Source organism: Parus major, chromosome 4 (assembly GCF_001522545.3).
Source record: "Parus major isolate Abel chromosome 4, Parus_major1.1, whole genome shotgun sequence".
Lineage (NCBI taxonomy): Eukaryota > Metazoa > Chordata > Aves > Passeriformes > Paridae > Parus > Parus major.
The window spans coordinates 41,993,297-42,015,674 of record NC_031771.1 but is presented as its reverse complement, the minus strand read 5'-3'; the positions used below and the strand labels follow the sequence as shown (position 1 = coordinate 42,015,674).

Here is a 22,378-nt window from a genome sequence, read left to right as displayed (position 1 = left end):
GGGGAGTGGCACCAATTGAAAGAGAGGAGTGTTCTGCCCATGACAGGAAGTGAGGGAAGGGCTCTGCCCATCCAAACCTGCTGCAGTGCCGCTCCATCCTTTGTCAAGAACAGGGACTGTAGACACGAAGGTGTGAAAGCAGTTTTAAGTTGTGCACACTCCATCACGTGCTGTGTGAGTAAATTCCAAGGCAGTAATGTAAATACACAAATCAGAGGTCTCTAGCCTTTAGAGTGGGGCATCAGTTTATAAAGAGATACAGAGAGAAGACAAGGAAAAAATACAGTATGCATTTTTACTGAAATCTCACAAGTCATTTGTCTGGGTAGGGGAGAGAAGATAAAAGTGACATCAAGCAACTTCTCACAAGTCAGTTCTGTGGGTGGGGGAGAGAGAGAGTGCCTTTGGTACAGTCGTGGGAAGGGTAAGAGCGCTTCACTGTGAAACTTGGATAAAACTGACATCAAGCAACTCAGAAAAAAACTTCTAGAACCTTAGAAGCTACAGAAAGCAAAATTTTAAATGAGTTACATTTATTCAGTTAAAAAATTGACAGTTAGTAATGGTCACATGAACACCAGGGAACTGTATCTACATTTCCTGACGTCAATATGAACGGCACTAGGGTTTTTCTGTTTTTTTTTACGTATATAAATCTAATGCCAGTTAAAAAAATACAAAACAAAACTGAAACCCAAGACACTGTGAAATCAACACTGCTTAAAAACTCAAAATTCAATCTGATATATTTGAAAATAAATATTTTTTACCTTTCTTGTTAGAAAAAGACAACTCACCAACTGCTTTCAAAGCAGTTACATCTTTAAGACCATTCCCAAAAGTGTTTCATAAATAATTACCCATTGATTGATTGTCTATTAATGCAGCATCTCTCAGTCATAGCTGGGTTCTCTGTTATTAGGCCATAAAGTATTTTTTCAGACACAGTGTTTTTTCCCCCCCCTTCCTTTTTATTTAGGTATACTTTCTTTTAATATAGCATATCATGCTGGCAAAATTCATGCAGATGGCATAGCATGAAGTATCGCAGAGTTTAAAATCACCTGTTTAAAAAAGACAAAAAAAGAAAAAGACAAGGAATGTAGTGTTAAAAATCATGGTAGTGAAAAAGCAACTACCCAGTCTCATGGACAACCAAGACAATTTCAAATGTTCTCTCACAGTTGTCTCATCTACTATGATTTGTTTAAATATGTCTTTTTTAATCCAAATCCATTTCATTCTCTTCAATTTTTTCCACCAGGGATAAGTAAAAAAATAAAAGGTTAATTATTAAAACTAGTCTCTTTTCCCTTTTAATCAAAATAACCATTTTCCAGCCCTCTGACTGTACATCTAATTTTAATAATTATTTCAAATAGAGAAGCTTATGAATCTGACATGTTTAACATCTCCTGATGCCGTGACATTTAAAACACTCATAACAATACCTGGGTTAAATCTCTGAAAATATAAATGATTCTTGAATCGACTTTAACATTTGAAAAAGGCCACATCTTTAAACCTTCAGAACATTTTAACATAATTTATAATCCTAAGGGACACTTAGAATTATTGAGCAGGCAAATGAGCCTCCAGATGATCTCTCTCATAGGCAACTGTGCAACTTAAAAAGCCTCCTTCCAAGGAGGCTATCATCCCTAATCCCTTCCCCTGGCCATATAAAACACAAAGGCAACTGGTTTTAGAAGCCTTTTTAATCCTGCACTTTAAACCTCAAAGGATCACCATAATAAAGAAACATTTTCCAGAAATGTCTCTTTTGACATTTTCATCTGTTATTCCTCAATGCGCCCCCTTTTTTAACAGTTTCACTGACTAAAGAAATAAACTGTTTTTCAAATAGTCTTTTCAGTAAAGTGCTTGTTATTACTCAAAAAAAAAACAACCTAAAAACAAAAAGAGAAAGTGCTATTTAAGTCTTAAGATAATTTCTTTTTCCTGTGAAAAACTGCCTGATATATCTTTACTTTATTCATTTTTACATAAAGCTGAAATGAAACCTATTTTTTTGTAAGGATGCTGGGTTACTAATTTTGGTGTTTGGCAGTAGGCAAGATGCCCACAGAAGGTGGTGACACACTGGAACCGTAGTGCAGAAGGTAAACCTTCTAGATGAAGTGGAAGGCATATGGAGAGCTCCTACTAGAATCGTTTCATATTTATATACAAATATAATATATATTAAATATAATATAAAAATAGCTATATTCTTTTTTCTCTCTGAAGTTATCCCAGACACTTTTCTTCAAAGCCTCACCCATTGCAGTCAACGTCTGTCTCCTAAACTCTGTGCAAATGCCGTCCTTTTCACTCCATGAAGTATCACCAGCCCATTTCTTCACAAATACAATCCTCCCCTTAACAGACTCCTTCCCTTCTGTCAGAGTCGTTCTGCAACATTTCTGCTCCAGAACCTGCAGCATCACGGCATTCACTGTCGTGCTATTTATGAGGATGTTGCAAGTAAGTCTGTAGTAAATGAGTCAGGCAGAAGCAAAAGGCTGATTAAGAAAGGGGCAACAGCCTGGTCCTCTTATCACTAAAACTCAAGGACAGTTCAGCAATTGATTCAGCAACAAGGGAAGCTGCAGACCTGTTAAATATATACTTTTTAGTCACTGCTTGTGAACAAAGCATCTCCATACTTGCACACAACCTGGGCCAAGTTCTACACACTTGCCTTAGCAGAGTTTGCCTGATTCATTTCAGGAATTCTTCAAATGTGTGCTGTTGTTTTCCAGTTCCTTAGAACTTCTCCATCTTCTATCCTTTCTCTACTAACTGGTAGTTCTGTAATTGAATGACCTCCCTCTGAGGCTACAAAAAGTTTCTTGATCAAAGCATACGCTTCTATATTCTCTTTCAGCAGCCACGCTACCACCATCTAATTTCTCTCTCCTAGTTTAGCCTTTTTACTGACAGACCTATAGCAGCACACTAGAGTATTTGGGGAGGGGAGAATGGGAAGAGAAATGAAGCTTTATATAAAAGCTGCATCATTAACTGTCTGGCTGGAATCTCTAATTTCTGTAATTCTCAGTATAATAGCTTAATATACCTATTTTACCACTATTCAGTAGTTCTAACAGCACTATTAAAGCTCTCCCAGTTTTCTTTTTTAGAGCTATATTTTTATTGTAATTGGTTAAAGAAATCTGTATCTAACCTATCTTCCATTAGGCAAAGAAGTGATAGCACAGACCTCTAAGTCAATGCAGCTTCATATAGAAACAGGTGGAATGGAGTGGCAGGGATAGCAGAGCAAGGCAGGATTTCTTTACATAGAACTTTACAGAAACAGGTCTCTGACAATTATCCCAGTCTGAAGAATGCCAGAATTCCCTTTAAAGAAGGGAAAGTGTTTCTTGCTATGTTTGGTATTGGCATCTGTTCCTTGCTCCAAGTTGCCATAGGCTTCTTGGAGCAGAGAGCAATCTGATTCTCTTTGGTACTGTGTTTCTCACACTCTCCTTCTTCACTGCTTGGCTTTTTGGTGCCAAACATTTGCTTTATGACTGGGGAATAACAAAGGTCTAATGCTGGGACACGTGCAGAGGCGAAGGCTTGCCCCAAAACGTAACCAACGACATCAAAGGCTTGGCTAAACTGGTATTACCTCCTGCAGGTTTGGTTCATCCAGTAATACAATCAAACTGTTCCATAGTACAAAATAGACCATCACCATTTGGTTACATTCATTCAACTCCTCCTTAGAATTCAAGATTAATCCAGCTTTCTCTCCCTAGCACTAGTTTTAACTGCTTTTACTGGTTTTTGTTTTTAATTAATTATCAGATCTATCAGCATTTATTAATTTTCCTCCGAAGTTCTGGTTTCCACAAACTAGTACCATAAAAACCTACCAACATTTACTTAAATAGCACATATCTGTTGGAACTTTTTATTTTCTTTATAAAGTGAAGTTGCCTTCTGAAGTCTTAGTTCAGTGATAGCTCTTAAATCAATACCTGGTAGTGTTAAATGCAATCATGATCTCCCCCATGCTTCCAAAAATTATTAAAAAAAGAAAAAATCAGCTCATTATTCTTCCTTCTGCAAAAGGAGTCCTGTCTTTTAAGGTTTGCTGCATTTTTTTTTTTTTATTTTTTTTTTTTTAAGAGTATTACCTTAAAGATCTGAGATTTTTGAGACTCCTATATTTCTGGCTACTGTCTGAGGGGGAGTACCAGTCAAAAATATTCATGGTCTCAACTCAGACCACTTAAAATTAACACAATACAGAAATATCTATGAAGTAGATACACAAGTTTGGTTGACAATGTGCTAAGACTTCAAAATTGAAAATGGTTACAGATTCAAGACATTGTAATTCAAGATGTTCAACATTATCACCTGAATTAAAATCAAGGCACTATGGGTTTTGTTGTTGTTGTTAAAATGACCCTGAATTAGTTCTGACTAATTTTTGAAGGAGAATAAAAAGATTCCAACATGGTTTAACAAGTTACAATTCTCACCACAGAGAAAGTGGTTAAAAAGTGCCCAAAAGGTTATTAAATGTAAATATATTTTTGTGCAAATTACTCCTATAACTGAAACATTCTTGAAAATTACTGTCATTTTTTTTAAACCTTTTACATAAATATTTCCAACTATGAACTATATCAAAAGATAGCTTTGGGGAATAAAATTCCAAACCATCCGCAAGAAAGCAGTGCAAATTCCTATTTTTCAAATAAAATTATGAATTCATTATGAAATGATGGATGATATTTATGAATCTGAATGTCCTGAACCCTGATGCATGATCACCAGTTCAAACAGCTTCATCAATAATTTAACTTCAAGCAGTCAACTAACCAACACACTATACCTCACCGAACAAATCCTGACATCACAGACAAAGCACAAACAAGAGACTTGTGCCCACATTAAGGGTGAAAATAATGATGCATCATGTTGTAAACAAAAGGGTAGAACAGAGGAAAACATTAGTCTGAGTATGGCGTGAGAATTTAGGGAAACATATTCAAACCTACAAATAACAGATTACATTTTCATGCATCATATAAAATATTTTGCTCTTTCTCTTTTATGCAGACATATACACAATATTTTACAGCATCTGTACAACAGAGAACTGGATTTCACACAACATTTTCAAAATATTTACTGTCCTGTAATCATCTGAAAAAAAATTAGATGGTTTTTGGACTATATTTCTGGCATTTTTTCCTGCTAATTCAAAACAATTGCTCCATGTCCGTTTTAATACTTTAAAAATGTACAGAATTGATAAAAATACCAATATTTTCAGCATCACTCTCATTTCAGTCACATCTGGAGATTTCACCTGGACAAATTACAACATGGCAGCAAATCCTTTAGAACACAGAAACTGGGGCAACTCTCAAAGTTGGCCATGTCCCCATCATCATCTTGTGGCTTTTCTTAACAGATTCCAGAAGTTAAAAGGAGATCTCAACACCATGGTGGTAGAAAGCCTTCGTACTGTTACCTCTGTAGCTTCAGTGCAAGTGTCTGTGGGGCAGCCCCTCCTGGCAGTTTGCTTCAAAAAGAGGCTGCACCCACACTACTGTGGCTGAACTTTGGAAGGATCAGTCATCTTGTCAGTTCTGTGTCGTGACAGCTGCTGCTGCTGAGACTGATGCTGCTGGTGGTGGGACTGAGTGAAAGTGCTTTGTTGTAGTGGGAAAGCAGCAGAGAGAATAAGCTGAGCCGACTGATTTCCATGAAGTAACCTGGATGTCTAAAACATGAGAATAGAAAAAAATTGTTTTTCCTGCTGCCCTGAGAAACACAGGCCTAGCTGCTTTTTAACTTTTCATAAGGGTTCAATCAAAATAATTCTCGGATTTGGCCAGTTAAGCTGAACAAACAACATGAAGATTTGTTCATACGAATACATTTAAGCAGTGCATCTGACCAGTTAATAAGGCAGCTGTAATTTGGAATTTCTGTGGTGATAGGTAGGAACATATGGCAATTTGTCTTCATTTCAAGCCACAAAAGCATAGCAGGGCATAAGGAATCTATTTGAGTAAGTGTAGGCAGCTGTCATTGCAGTCGAATGAAAAAATAGTTCATGATTTGGCTCAGATCACATTTATTCCCCACAGACAAAAGACACAAAGAAAATGGTGCATTTGCAGACCCAAACATGCCCTTTGAAGGAGACTTATTACTACTGGAAATGGCAGTTAGTTTTAACAGTATTCTTCTTAGAACAAACAAAAAAATTACTACTGAAGAAAAACAATGAAGGATGGGTTCTAGGATGTCTCAGTCCTGAAATGTTCTACAGAAAGTAAAGTACATCAACTGCTCCACCTACAGAACCAAACTGTAAGATGCCCCAGTGAACAGAAGCAGAAAAAGCACTTTTGTCCTTTTTAAAGAGTATTCACTTCACTTCAAATTCAAGCACTTTATTCGCTTGTATTAAAAATACTAGACTAGGCCTAGAACGAAATTCTACACTAGGAACAGACCTTCTGAGATCTCCATATTTGACATATCTGTTACACTGGAATTAAGTCAAAATTGTATGAACTTTTAAATTTAGAAGCAGAGATACAGATACTACCAACCTGCTAAACAGCTTCTCTAGTGCTCTAGCCAGCATGACATTTCCTTCACCAACTCCAGATGCTGCATGACCCACGTCAGTAATTAATTAGAATCAACAAATGGCAACAGATTTCCCCATCAATTTATTCTACCTTCTATATCTTTTAGAGATTTCCTATTTCTAAACTTCTTGGGGTTTGTTCTCCTTCCCTTTTGACCCTCAATCTCTTCCTTTTTCCACTAATACAAGGTTCTTCCCTAGTCTGCTTATGAAGTTACTTGCTGCTCAGGTCCCCTGTAGCCTTGACAGAACTTCATACCTCATGTTGCTGGGACATGTCATGCTTTGGGCTTTGTGCTGCTTTCCAGACCAATTATCATCTCTCATACCTTACTGCATTAACATGTAAAGTTAATAAATGTAAACTTGTAAATGTTTTGAAGGAAACACCTGTTTTTTCATCCCACAGACAACTAAGAGCAGCAATTCAAAGTGCAAAAAAGATGTAAGATAGGACAATGCATGGAGTAACACTGCTGGAAAGACCATCTCTCGGTTTTTTTTAGAGAATAGCTACAGAATAAACTTACCTCACACATAGGGCTTTTTCACAGGTTACTACTTTACATGCTTTGTTTTCAGGTAAAGCACCCCCAGATAACCCAGCAATGCTCAAAGTGCAGGACTTGGAAAATTTGTAAACAGCTCTACATTCATTACCTGTAGGAACTGCTGAGGGTGCTGGGTCAGCTGTGACTGAGCTGGCTGTTGTACTGTGGTGAGCTGCTGCTGATGGTCCTGCTGACTTTGCTGTTGTTGCTGCTGCTGCTGCTGCTGTTGCTGTTGTTGTGTTATTGACAAAGTCTGTGTCTGCTGCTGTTGGGCAGCAAAAGTGGGATAAGCTGTCACCACCTGTCCCATAAACATAGTACTTGGTACCATTACCGCTCCACATGCTACTGGGGCCGTGACAAGTTTTGTTACAAGTTGCTGACCTTGAGAAAATCTGTTAATAGAAAAAGATATTTGGAGTTCCTTCAGGAAAAATATATGAAGCATCACATACACTTGAGAAAGGCAGATTACTCAAAGTCATACTTTGTTATAACAACATGAGTTTTGATAAGCCTGCAAACTTGTTACTTTGGGTAGTTTAGCTTCAAGGGTTGTATCCATACAGTTGAAACACAAATCACATGATCTTTTTAACTCTACTTTAGTTCCTCTTGTATATGGTGCAGCTGCACAAGCATACCATTACAAAAAGTCATCTTAAATATAGGTCTTGAAGATTTACCTGATTTGTCTGTCCTGTGTAAAAGTGGTTACTGCAGCAGCATTCTGGTTGTTGTTCTGTGATAAGCTAGAGGGAACCTGCACCACATTTCCTGCTGTTGGCTGAGAAATCACCATAGTGTTGTACAAAGGTGCCGAGACTGTGTTCTGTGACTGGCTGGCAAGAGAAGACTGCTGATTGTGTCCACTAAGCACATTTTGTTGATTATGCTGAAAAGAAATTTTGAAATAGTAAGATGAAAACAGCCAGGTACTATAGCTGTTCTCCTCACTGTCACTGCCACACTTCAAAACTACCAGTGTTTTTTTTCTATTCAAACAAATTCTTAATTCAAAGTACACAGTTATTTCTACTGACTGAGGATTTAGAGGTGGGACTGGACCTTGGAAATCAAGTCTCTTACATTAACTTCTTTTCCTGTTCAGGTTATATTTTTCCCTGAATTTTTCAGCTACTTGTATACTGTTTGTTCAAAATTATCTTTTTACTCCTTTAGCATCTCTGCGCCCAACTTAAAATGTGCACGTAACGTTGAGCATTTCTTACTTGAAAGTTTGGAACTAGCCTACTGCTGAGATGGTAAAATGCATCACTAGTCTGCCTCTTCACAAATCTCAAAGAGAAAGTATGGAATGTGGAAAAGGGTACAGAGGAGGGTGACCACAGAGACCAGATGTGTATGGAGACTCCATATAATGATCAAACCCATTAGAAGTATTTTAGAACCTTTCGTGGGGATACATGCTGTTGAGTGTTATTCCTCTGCTAAACTGTTATGGTTAAATGTACAGTAGGAGTTAAGAGCTGTTTCTCTGTTACATTATTAGGTTTAATGTGCAAGTCTGAGGGCTGTTAAGCTTTTAGGCCATGTTCCTTTTTATCTTTGCCCTCGCCATCCTTTTGTAACATGCACTGAAACACACACACATACTCTCCCCTAGATAGTTCTTGATTCACTTCTGTTTTGATTGCCTTGATTTTGTTTGGTTTTGTTGCTGCTTGTTTCTTCCTTGTTGTGCCTCAACTGTCCTGTAAGTTGTAGAGTCAATCTTGCCAACAAACTTTGTTGTGCTGCCACTTAATATTGAATCAGGCTTTTGCTGATACCCTTGCTGATGATTTTTAAGCAATCTCAAACGCTCATTCATAACAGGAGTGTCAGGGAAGCTGATGTGTTTCAGCTGTGGTTTTGAGCAAACATTCTATCCAGCAAAATCAGTAATAGAATTTTACCTGTGTTGCAGTACTCTGCAAAGGCTGCTGCTGCTGTATCATGTGTGGAGTATTTATATGGCCTGTGTTCATCCCACTTTGAGTCTGATTAGTCTGAACAACTTGACCTTGCATGTTTATTGGTGTAAGCTGCTGAACAGTTGAAGAATTTCCAGAAGGAAGCTGCACAGAACCAAAGTTGAGTCCAGAAGCTGACTGCTGCAAGAACATCTTAAGAAATTCCACAAGTTATAGGGTCAGTATTCAGCGACTCAGTTCTAACTGGTAAGAATCAGAATCCTGATTTCTAGAGTTCTAAACATTAGTATTCAGTATTTGTTCTTAAAGAAAAACCACCATTTAGAGACTAACAAGTAATGCAGTCTAGAACTATCTGAAGATAAAACATATTTGAGATGTTACTTCTATTTGTAGGATAGAAGTATTTAGTGTTACTGTTCCGCAGTAACACTAAATCAGATGAAGAAAATCTCTGAATTAGTAGATCCAGGCATAGCATCAAGAATGTCATCTTCCCTGACAATCAGGAAATCATAATGATTATACTGAATTTTCCAAAACTGTTATAGTAAACAGAATTTAGCACAATTCTAGGTTCTTTACAAAAAGTTAGGCCCAAGCCTACAACGAGTCAGAATGTGCAGCACTGAAGTATTTTCTCTAGTTTTCACATTCCTGAATAAGGCCCCTCCACACTGCACAGGAAGGAGAACAGCGAATCTCTCCCTGTGAAACATGGATAAGGCAGGCTACTGCTGGCATGTTTACACTAGGCATTACACAACACTGAAAATGGCACATGCCAAAAACTCCTACTCTTCCAACCGAGTCTAAGCAACATACTCAATACTTCCAGGAAGTATTTTTTCTACTCTTTAGTACAATACAGAGTGAAAATATTAAATTATTTCCCTAAAATATATCTTACTTTGAGGTGATTTTTTTTTTTTTAATTTGGGTCTTTTAGCTAGAAAAGCCCAAAAGGGTAATTATTTTCTTCCAAATATATCTGCTGAAAAGACAATGACAAAAATAGAAAGAAAAAAAAAATCAGAAATCAGGTAGTCAGCTGCTAGACTGAGTAATGCACCCTCTAGACTTCTTGTCTTTCTGGCTCAGTAACTCCTTCAAGTTTACCATGCAAAGTAGAGCCATTCAGCCTGATAGGACAGTTTAAGAAACAAAGAAACATGGATTTAACGGCCTCAGAGTTAAAAGATAAAAACAGATGCTCTTCCTGCAGATTTTGGATTAACATTCTAATGACTGCAAAACTTTGCAAGAATTGACAACCACTCCATCCTTTCACTTTTAATTAGGTTAAGTCATAAGCTAGGCTTGACCTGCTCAACACTGGGGCATTTCCAGATACATTCAGTAGCAAAGCATCAGGTACCTCTGGAACAGCAGCTTCAGATAATATGGATTTTAGACATACTAGGCATAGATAGCAGCTGACAGGGAATATGGAGGATCCTGTTGTGGAATTAGGTGCCCAAGATACATTTCAGATGCCTAAATTCTCTACAGATTAAACCTGTAAGTGATACACTAACTCACCTGGAGTCCTTGACCATGAACAATTTGAAGCTGCTCTTGAATCTTACGCAACTCTTCCTGCTGCCGATGAATATTTGCCTCTATCATGCGTGTTCTTTGCTCTAGCTGGTCCTTAAGATGTTGCATAGCTCCTAACTGAGCTGAAAACTGAAACACAGGCTGTAGTGCAATCAATAAATTAAAAGCTGAGCAAAAATTATTATTTATTTACAGAAGCACAGTCTTCCACAGAAGAAATCAAGCCTTACTCTTTAAATTACTATTAAACCATGATCTGAGGTTTAACCTGAGGATCAATTCATGTGTATAAAAATATCACAGAATAAACATTTAATTGATGCATGAGAATTGGTGAACTAAAAAAATTCATAGCACAAGAAACTGACTGGTGTCATATATATGTGTGTGTGTGTAGCCTTAGTAATTTACATGGTACTGTGGATGTTAAAGCTCTCTCATGTTAAAAATTAGAATTGTGCCAGTTTAGAAAAAATGATTCACCCAGAGCTAAAACATACAAATAACCTGGGAACACCCTCAGTCACAAAAAGCTGAAGACAGAGCCCACAGAGAAACTATATGCCACTTCTGTTCTTCCTCAGGCATTTGCTACAGGCCCCCAAGTCAGTATGACCTTTTGATACTTATATCTTGTTATTACACAGAAACATTTCACAGACCAAGCAGCCTTGTGTTATAAGCATATGCCTAAAAGCTGCCAGCAGAGTCGCTGGACTTTTAAATTCATTCCCTAAAATATTTTAACTTTAACTGTTTTTATATCTATGCTGCTAATGCATAAGACTGAAAACCACACAAATACCAGGAAGAAAAAAGTAAAGGAATTTTCTCATTTCAAGAGAATAATTTGACACCAAAGGACTCAATTTCTCAAAGAGAAATCAACATTATATTCAGAATATAGAAGCAGAGAATTGTTTAAGATGGAAAAGGCCTTTAAAAATCATTAAGGATGACCACTAACCTAGCACTGCCAAGTGCAACACTAACCCATGTCCCGAAAGATGACATCTACACAGTTTTAAATACCCTCAGGAACAGTGATTCTACCAATTCTCTGGTCAGCCTGTTCCCATGACTTGAAGCCTGTTCAAATGACTGGCAACCCTTTCTGTAAAGAAATTTTTCCTAATATACAATTTAAACCTTCCCTGGTGCAACTCAAGACCATTTCCTCTCATTTTGTCCCTGTTACCTGAGAGAAGAGTCCAACACTCACCTTGCTACAACCTCCTTTCAGGTGGTCTCCCCTGAGCCTTTTCTCCAGGCTAAATGATCCCAGCTCCCTCAGCCATTCTTCATCTGATTAATGTTCCAGAGCCTTCATCAACTCCACTGCCCTTCTCTGGACTCTCTCCAGCACCTCAATGTCTTTATTGCAGTGAAGGTCCCAGAACTGGACACAGGATTTGAGGTGCAGCCTCCCCAGTGCCGAGTACAGGGGGACAATCCCTGCCCTGCTCCTGCTGGCCACACTATTGCTGACACAGGCCAGGTGCCATTGGCCTTCTTGGCCACCTGGCCACTGCTGGCTCATGTTCAGCTGCTGTCACCAGCACCCCCAGGTCCTTCTCTGCTGGGCAGCTTTCCAGCCCCTCTTCCCTCAGCCTGTAGCACTGTAGGGGATTGTTGGGACCCAAGTTCAGGACCTGACACTTGGCCTTGTTGAACCTTGGCCTTTCAACCCAGCCTGTCCAGACCCCACTGCAGAGCATTCCTGCCCTCCATCAGATCAACACTCTCACCCAACTGCGTGTCATCTGCAAATTCACTGATGATGACCCCAATGCCTTTATCCAAATCATCAATGAATACATTAAACAGGACTGGCCCCAGTATTGAGCCCTGTGGAACCTCACTAGTGACCAGCTGCCAGCTGGATGTAACTCCACTCATCACCACTCTCTGGGCCTGGTCATCCAAACTGTTTTTCACTCAGTGAACAGTGTATTCACCCAAGCCACAAGCAGCCCATTACTCCAGGAGAATGCTGTTCTCTAGGAGAACAAGACTGTTTAAAAAATAATAAACAATAAATCAAGTTACTCCATACCTGAGTCATTCCAGACTGGAGCTGCAGAGTTGCAGGCTGAGATATTGCTGGCTGTGTTACTGGTTGTCCAAGAGACTGTGAGCTTAAAGACTAGGATTAAAAAAAAAATGTTCCATAATCAAAAGAGAATGAACGTCATACTTTACATGAAATATTTCTTTAAAGTGTCAAATCAAAAACAGCATCATGTAATAGAAACTAGTAAACTGTTTCCTGAAATATCTAACCTTAATTATTAGAGAATTAAGAAAACAAGAGCAGATTATTATCTACATAATATACACATGATTTTTCCACTGCTAATAAATAAATAAGCAGTAGGTATAAACAGAAATTACAACTACAAGAATTTTAGAAGTCTTAATTGTATTAAGGGACTTCTTCAACAAGTTTGGAAGCTGACACCTTTGATTTATTCTTAAACTAAAGAATTTTAGAAATACATATTTTAATTAGCATTCTGTTTATAAAGTGGATGTATTAGTTCAAGAGGAAAACAAGAAGCAAGTACATGAAGCATGACATACTACCAAGATTTCAGAAAGGATATGGTAGTATTCACTAATATTTCTTAGTCATAAATTTGTATGAGTTCTCTGTAAGGACACATACAGCATTACATTGGCAATTTTACATATACATATACATACATACATACATATATATATATATATATATACATGTGTGTGTATTAAAAATCCAGAATCACAGAAAGTAGTTCTGTATGAGTGAAAACAGAGATTCATTCACATTCTTGCAAATCCTAATGACAAAATCTAAGTACATATATGCTTAATTATTGTATTCCTTTAAAATCTAGTTACCAAAGTTTCAAACTGATGATGCAATTCTAAGAGACATATTCCAAGAGAAACTCTTACAGTTTGAATTGTGTTTTTAGAAAAAATAAAACAAAGCTCATATGGATTTAATAATAGCTTTTAAAGGTTAACTCCACTTTTTAAATATATTTTTCTCTGAAGTTACCTGACTGCTCAGAGATGATCTTCTTTGCGCAGTCTTTTCATGACCAGATAAGCCTTGCCTTGGAGGAGTGCTAGTGTCCACTGTCATTTTAGTTGGTGTTGCTGAAAATGTTGAGAGTTAGAACAGAAAGAAACATGTTGTTATTTCAATTCTGTAATGCAATAATCTAATTACAGGAAGCTTTCAATGAATAAAAAACTATTAAGGCTTTGATTCATTTTTTCCCCTGACTATCCAACAATAGTGCAATCTGATTGCAATAGGGTGTTGTAGTGTCTGATACTGTACTCCTAAAAGTCTTTTGCAGAGTAGTCTGCAGATCTCTGAACCATCAAAAAGGGTATTTTCACTTGCACATTTGTCATAAAATAATTATTAACTGCCAGTCATACATGAAATTAAATTAAGTAGAGAAAGCCTTCATTAGGAAGGCAATTCTATTTTCAGTAGTTGGTGCTTACATGAATGATCCGATACTGCAGTATGTGAAGATTTTCTCGAACTCCTGGAGGAAGCAGAAGGTGTGGGGCTGGTATCAAACCTTTCCAGTGCTTCTTTGAGACTCACTGTGTTTATGTGATTGTCAGACCCAGAGTCCTGACTCTGAAGAGACACACAAACAACAAATATTTATCAAATCAGGCTCACAAGGTGCATTTCTGTTAGAAAGTATCTCAGACCGTTTTGTTTCTCATCAACTCCCTTACACAGGTGACCACGCAGAAGTAGTGGCAGGTTTGATGGCTGTAAGCTCTGTTTCCATTTGAGGCTTTTATTCTTGGAAACCAAAGCTATATAAGCTTAAAAACCAAAATACATGCAGACTTAGGTGACAAAAACTGACTACTGAGTTGACCTCTTTCTGTAGCCACAGAATTCACTCTGAACAACAGTGTAGAGTGAACTGCTTATTCTTTTGAGAAAGAATGAGTTTGTTCCACTAGGAGCACCGACAGACGAAACTTGTGAAACTGCCAAAGGAAAACACTTCTGAACTGTCAGACTAAAACATGTCAGATCATCTCCACAAGCTGATAAAACTCATTGAGCTTCCAAGGACATTAATTCATAATGAATTTTCTTAGAAGTGGGACAGTCACAGAATTGAACAGCTCCTACTTTCCTATTGTGAATTCCTTCTTGGTTGTGTTGACCTTGTTTTTTCAGACTATAGGTACTTCCAGTAAGGGAGATCATTTATTTAGGAATCTAACGCTGCAGAAATCAGATCTTAATAAAAACTTATGGGTACTACCATGTTATAACTACATGCACATTAATTCCTGAAAAGAGAAGGTTGTTATAGGCAGAGTACAGTTAAATGCTCTTTCTAGATTTCTTTGAACATTTTCTATAGTCACATTATTTAAGAGATCAAATAATTACTTTATTTGGGGACAAATGGGATAAAACACTTTTTGCCACTTTATATTTGCTTGCACATTATTTTTAGTATATGAAGGTGTAAAATAAATTTCTATAAAACACTCACCTTATCTGCTGTTATCTCTGGAAGAGATTCCTCAATACCAAGTTCTCGTCGTCTTTCTGCTCTAACTTCTGCATAACTAGAAGAACAAACCAAGGATGAATACTTTATCATGGGATGTTAAAAGACGAGCCTCAAAGACCAAACTCCTCAGACCCACCTTGCTTATAAAGTATCCCAGGAAGTTTTCCACTGATTCTTCACACTGCTATAATTTCTCTACCTCCAAAATACCATCAAGATAGCTCCCATGCCAGCAGGATTACTTTAAAAAGCAACCTACCTTACAACAGTGTGCGTACAGACAATAAACTCTGGCCTGGAATTCCACTGGTGATACGTGATATAGTAATGAGTTTGCAGCCAAATCCACTGTTGTCCCTTTGTAAGGAATCTGTAGTAACATGACTTCCCTTTCCCATATTGCATTACTATAAAGATGAAGAATAAAGTTTACTGTCTTTTCAGGTTGTAAATACTCCAGTTACACAAAAAGAACATTATTTCCCAGGTTCATACAGCCCAAATCCATGTTTAAATCCAGTATTAAGACAACGAATAAGAACGGGTTTGAAAGTTTTCTACCAATTTTTGCACTTATTAAACATTATAAAGTCTTTTAAATGCTATTGGAAGAAGTGGAAAAGTATTAGTCATAGAGCTGTGCACTCCAATTTACCACAATGAAACCCTAGAATTGTAAGATGAATTGTTAAATCTGTTTTGTAGTTCTGCATCAAAAGAAAAAAAGACAGAGGAGTATAATAATGTCAAACAAATGGGAGTAAAGACACTTCACTCAAAACACCACAAAATTTCCCCAGAACAACTGTACAATTTTACAAACTTGCTTGTTTTAGTGACTTAGTGTACTCACAATGCTCATGACATTTTGCCAGATTATCTAGATCATCCACATGATAATAATCATAGCCTGATGTTCCCAAAACTTCAAATGGAAGATAACCTATTATGGGAGGTGCCCTAATTAACAAAACAAAACAAAAAAAAAATCAATGTCATTTTATTTTCACACATGAAACAATCTCAAATAAACCAGAATTAATTATATAAGCTTTGTTTACAGTATATGCTCCAAAATAATTTTAAAAATTAAACCCAACACAAGCTATGAGTAGTTAATGCAGATTAGTGAACTCCAAATACTACAGCCACCACTGTGATTTAGTTGCTACTGCTACTACACAGAAGGAACTGCACCTGTGATCCAAGAATAGGAACTTCCATTCTAAGCTGTGCCTAGATGTGAACTCTTCATTGGGTTCTTCAACAGTGCACATTTCCTAAAAAGGAAAAAAATAAAAATCCCTTACAACTGCTCTATTCTAGTACCTAAGCTCTATCAAAATTCAGACATACTTAAAGTTAGTAGATAATTCCACAGTAGTTATAATGTTATTTTTAGACAGTTTCATTGGTTTTGCTTGCTTAGATGCACAGTACCGAGGTAGAATCTAATCTCAGCTGTGCCAAGCTGATGCTCAGTTGATTTAAATGGACTAACCATATCATGAGATTAAACTCAGTATCTACAAACACAGTAGTACAAGCAGAAATCTATAGTTCCGGCAGTTATGCTTTAAATTGTAACAGGCTAAAGAACAGATGAAACATTCCCACCAATCTGATTATAGTCTGTGTTTATAATGGGTAAACCCCAACATTAGTAAGATGATCATATTACTCTGAGTTTAGGAATACGATTCTTCCTTTTAGTGAACACAAAGTACTCTCAATCTCTTTGAGCACACAGACATGTACTACAAATAACACACTATTCTTATGTTTAGAACTCATGAAAAGTAAGAGAATGGCTGTATTTCCACTACAACAAAACTTTAAGGTATTCTGCACATAATTCTACATTTATTCCACTCAAATGTATTCAGAGCCATGTCAGTCAACTTCTACTGTCCCCTCCGAGAAACATAAAGATGCCCCACTGAGTCTTGTGCCTCATGCAGAGACAGTCACAACACCACGCACCCCAAGCCAGCCAATTCTTTTGCAAACTCCTCTAGTACTGCCTTACAAGAAGGAAGATGGATGATGGAATACATGCATACAAATACACCCCTCAAATAATTACATTCAAATTAGAGATAAGTCTTTTCTGGACACCTGCACACACTGGTCATTTGTAGGAGCTTGCAAAGGTATTCCCAGTGCCAGGAACACACTGGAATCTATTGATGATCATGTACAAGAGTTTCCTCAAGACTGCAGTGTGGAAGCTGCTGCTACACTGGCAGAACACTCACAACAAGTGTGGACAGATGAGAACACTGCTGCCCTGCAAACATCTGTAAATAAAATATTCCTGCAGAAAAATACAGTAGGAGACCAAAAGAGGGACCACCTTTCTTTTTATTCTTTCAGGTTATAATCCATAGAGCTTAACCGGATACTTTACAGTTTTTTAAATAGATCTAAGTTTTTTTTCTATGAAGGGAAAAAGTGACCATACATAGGCAATGTTTTTTCCTCACCCTCATCACTGTAAAATCTAAAGACAATGACTTGATGGATGAATTAGATGGAGGCAAATAACCAGACAACTCTGGGCACAAATTCATGACTCTTGATGTGAACTCCAGTCAGCAAGACTTAAAGCTTCAAGCCTGAAACTAGCCCTAGAACCCAAAGCTCATCTACTTTTCTAAAACTACAGCATTTAATAAAGCACCACTCAATGTAAGAGAAATGACAGAGCAAGAGTATATCCTTGAGATATACTTTTGGTTTGTTTTTTCTTTTGATCTAATTATTTTGGCACAAGTCAAAACAGAAGTAAAAATCACTGAAGTGCAGGCAGTAAAACCACAGTAAAAACATCATGGTTAGAGAGGAAATGGCAGCAGGTTAGTATCCAATTACTCAATGCATTTATATTAATGATTTGCAGATATTCCACTGTAAAATACCCCTGGGCAGAAGCCAGCTTGTTCAACAAGGCGTCTTGTTGAAGTTGTCAACAAGGCATCTAGAAAAGAAAGGACTTTCATTTGTAACAAAAAGTATTCTGGTAGAATTCTTTTGGCTGGATTAATTCTGCCTTCTTTATAGGATGCAATCATCAACTAGCCAAACTGCAAGACAAATGTTTTAAAGAATGTGTACAACCAAATGCTTTCACTTGGGAGCAAAATTTGTGACATATTTTGTTGCAAAAGTGGTAGGGTCATATCCATAAAATATACATGAGAACTTTAAAGGTGCAAAAAGCATTGTGTACCCTGAGAAATTACATTTGAGGGAAAAAAAAAAAAAAGAATCCAGAACAGTATACCAACTGAAAGAAAGAGAGTAAGTGACAGATGAGCAGGAAGGTTCTACCTTAAATAAAGCAAGTACTGAAACACACATCTCCTTACTGGCTGCATTACCCATTTGTTAGTGAAGTTACTGGGACGGTAAAATTCCTGACATACACTCATTTGCTAAAGTCTAGTCAATGCTAGCCTAAATAACAATAGAAGGTATCACAAGTACAAAGATGCATTGCTAGATTAAATCTCTAATATAAGTCCTCTTTAAAAGATTTCCTAAATAAACAGCATCAGTTGAAAGTTTCAGGAGCACCTTAAAACTTCTGTAACATGGAAGCTTCCTTAGGCACTAAGGACTCAGAAGTTCAGGTACAAAAATGAAACTCTGGCCAGAGTATAACCTATCTGTAAGGCTTTAGCCTGCAGGAGACTGAGACACCTGAAGATCATAAATGGATGTTCCTTAGCTTCCAGAAATAGGAAACATAGAAGTTTTACTATGAACTGTCAGACTTAAAAAGACGAAAGGAATTGCAAATGTCAGGTTGGTCTTTTTTCCACAATTATTTAATGAAACAAAAATCCCACATATAACATCTCTACAACTGTAGGCATAACAGGAAGAATAATTTTTAGACCTGTATGGGAAGAAAAGTGTCAGATGAAAGATTTCCATAGCTTCAGTAAAAATAAATTTTCTGTGGCATGGAGTCTGAAGAGACAAAATTCCTATTCAGCCTGAACAAACTGAAGAAGTTTATATGATTTCTCCACAGGCTCCCTACTATGCTTTTGAAGTGTAAAGTATATAAACCATGACTTCAGAAGCTACCACCAACAGTCTTCAGTTTAAGACATCAGTGCTTTAAACTTAAGAGGCAGAAAGTTTAAATATTCAGAGTTCTTGTACTACAGGCAATAGCTTAACATTGGGCCACATACATATCATGGCATTACTTTACAGCCAAATTGCAGAAACAAACTTTAGACAGCAGACTATCCTTAACCTGGATTCATGTACTTGTATGAAACATATAATTGGAATCACAATCACAGCCTATACTGGGCTGTATCCTGAGTATTTATTTTGTCTGGTTTTGGAGAGAAACTGGATTATACTCACTGAACTACAGTATCATATGCATTCAATTCTAAACTTGAAAAGGCACCTTCACATTGTACATTAGCAGCTAAGCAAAATGTTAAGTTTAAACCACTGAGTTACTGAATAACTGCATTGAAACAGAAGATTTCTATTACTTCAAACCCAACTCCTCATTACTGACAAATAATGTGAGCTTTCATTAAGTCCTCCAAGATTAACTTCTGTGTCAAACCACAGAAAGACCACCAGCAACAAAAAATTCACATCCAAGTTTCAACTAAAGTCAATAATTTCTCAAGTGAAAGTGGAATATCAATGTAATCTTTCATATTGTTTAAGTTCATCTTGCTAAATTATATTCCTGTGGATTTATTTGAAATTTATTTCTTGCATATTTCTCTTTTATATTACTATTTTAAATTACTGTTCACCATAACTTTGTTTGATATTTTGCATAAAACTCAGGCTATCTGAAGTAAGAAACAGACATTTTCAGTCTCATATCAGAGAATTCCTTATGGTTTTCATTAATATTTTAAATGTTGTGTGCATTACCTCTAAACTTTTCCCATTCAGAGTCCATTTAAGAATGATAAAAAGTGATTTCATTTGTACATACCTTGATAAATTGAGGTGTAGCTAATCTAACTGTGGCTACAAAGCAAACTTTCTCTTCATATGAAGGCCGGTGTGATCTCTGAATAGTTCCTTCAAAACCATTGTGCGCTGAGTTGGGAACTGAGGGCAGACAGAGGAGATGACAACACAGATGTAAGTATGGAGGAAAATGGCAGTAATATCAGAAAAGTGGCCCAATATTCATCTGTGGCTTGTAACTAACGGGCATTAAGAAAAATGCTACATAGCTACATGCACAGGAATAGTACCATAGCAGCAGGAGTAGTAATGGGAATACACCATCATGTGACTTTCTCAAAGAACTAAAACTACAGTTAATGTGATATTATTACTGACAAAGCACCTTTAAGAAACTAGTAACAGTTCTAATCCTTGCTAACTGGTAAAAAAATGACAGGATTACACTTTCTTCAAAAATATCTCTAAATTTTATCTTTTGTATTAGGTTTTGCCAACTTCTTTTTTGAACTCTGAGGTAAGTATTTATTTCTAGACTTCCATCACATTTAAGCAACACATGCTGAAGACACACCGAGTAACAGAAGAATCAAAGACACAATTATGAACGTGAAAGAATCAGGATACTGAGCTGAGAACAAATTCCACTTACTGAATCACAGAGATGGAATCAAAAGGTAGCAAAGGATGGGCTAGACCTCAAAACAGATTAACCTTATCTTTCATTTCAAGCAGTTACCAATTTACTTTATATTTACTAAGGTCTAGAGATGGTGATTTCAAAACACTGAGGCTTTTCGGAGCCTGACTGGTTTTAATTCAGCTCTAAATTAGAACTCCTGCTGAAGTTTCTTCATACAATTTCATCTTACAACTCCTTGCTCTTTCCATCAGAAAGAAAATAGGCAGTTTTTTCATTTTTATCTTAGCTCTTGTCCTTTGTTCTTCAGTTTATGTTGCCTTGTAAGGTAGATTTATAAACTACTTTGTCCTTTTGTTGCTCTGCTCTGAACTCTCCAACTTCTTCTGACAAATAAGTATCAAAAACTGGATGAGGACATACAAGTTCTAAGAAGTACAAGGGGATTATTTCATATGATTTAAACTATATTCTAGAAAGGCTTTTGCCTTTTCCCTGTTTGGTGGCTGGTCAAGGTGATTGAGACTTGTTCAGTTTATATTCCACATTAACTCCTTTTCCTGAAGAACTCCTATGTTGCTGGCTGTAACCACCCCTGTCATACAGTTTAATGTTCCTAAATGCAGTAACTTGCATTTTTTCTTAGTCAATTTTTCTGAGGTTTTAGCCCAAGATAATAACTTTCTAAATTTGGGATGAATTCTTCTCTTGTTTTTAGTGCATTATTTTGTAATTGCAAACTATGTTCCATTGTTCATAACATTAATGAAAATACTGATAAAATCCAGAAGTTGTCAATTAAAATTGCACTTTGATGGTGAGCACTGGTAACCTTTCCAATCAGTCTGCAGCTACTCTCCAGCAATTTCAATTGTGCTTCCCTTATGTGTTTGTGAGAACAGAACATGGTAACAAAAACATATTCTAAAAGTCCATAATTTATTTGTGCTTTATCCTCTTACTCACACAGTGTGTTACTTTTTGGTAGATTGATGCTATTTCTACCTGAAAAATCCACAATGGTTGCCATTCAATTTCCTTCTAGCTTCCTGAAACTCGTACATAGTTTATTTGTTCCAGAGTATTTCCAAATATTGAATTGCAACCAATAGGTCTGCAGTTTCCCAACTCCTCATTCCAAGACTAGCACGATTTTTTGTCTTTTCAGGACGGTTTCTTGTCCATCCTATAATATTACACAACTAATAAAGCCTCAACCTCTTCCCATTTTGTGAGAGAAATACTGGTATCAGATAAAGAACCCCAGAGGTTTATTTACAGCATACTGGTTTTTTCACAATATTTTTGGGTGAGCTTCCTAAAAATCTATTACTGATCACACTGCAGAATCCACTTGGACAAACAAACAGGCCTCTCAAGGAAATAGCACAGCCTGGCCAAACAGATTAGAAATGCAGTACAGAGGAAGAAAATTATACACAGCTAATAAAAATAATTTCAATGGAAGGGAGTAGGAACTCAGAGCAGAAAACCACTCATCTGAGTGGTAACTCCTGTCAAATGAAAGC

At 37.0% G+C, this 22,378-nt stretch overlaps 1 protein-coding gene across 14 annotated transcripts in view; it reads right to left on the bottom strand.

Moving 5' to 3' along the window:
- Positions 1-227: 227 nt before the first annotated feature.
- Positions 228-22,378, bottom strand: part of CLOCK (clock circadian regulator) — a 65,496-nt gene continuing 43,345 nt past the window's right edge. For 11 of the 14 annotated variants that reach the window (XM_015624066.2, XM_033513878.1, XM_015624068.2 and 8 more), the window contains 13 exons: positions 20,232-20,350; positions 16,439-16,521; positions 16,095-16,201; positions 15,501-15,648; positions 15,221-15,296; positions 14,190-14,331; positions 13,729-13,829; positions 12,742-12,831; positions 10,668-10,826; positions 9,108-9,317; positions 7,875-8,083; positions 7,298-7,583; positions 228-5,755 (listed from right to left, as the gene is read on the bottom strand). In XM_015624066.2, coding sequence (XP_015479552.1) covers positions 5,579-5,755; positions 7,298-7,583; positions 7,875-8,083; positions 9,108-9,317; positions 10,668-10,826; positions 12,742-12,831; positions 13,729-13,829; positions 14,190-14,331; positions 15,221-15,296; positions 15,501-15,648; positions 16,095-16,201; positions 16,439-16,521; positions 20,232-20,350 — 1,907 coding nt within the window. In that variant the 3' untranslated portion in view covers positions 228-5,578. The remainder of the gene's footprint in view (positions 5,756-7,297; positions 7,584-7,874; positions 8,084-9,107; positions 9,318-10,667; positions 10,827-12,741; positions 12,832-13,728; positions 13,830-14,189; positions 14,332-15,220; positions 15,297-15,500; positions 15,649-16,094; positions 16,202-16,438; positions 16,522-20,231; positions 20,351-22,378) is intronic. The other 3 variants (XR_004497131.1, XM_033513880.1, XM_033513879.1) reach the window with 3 other exon arrangements.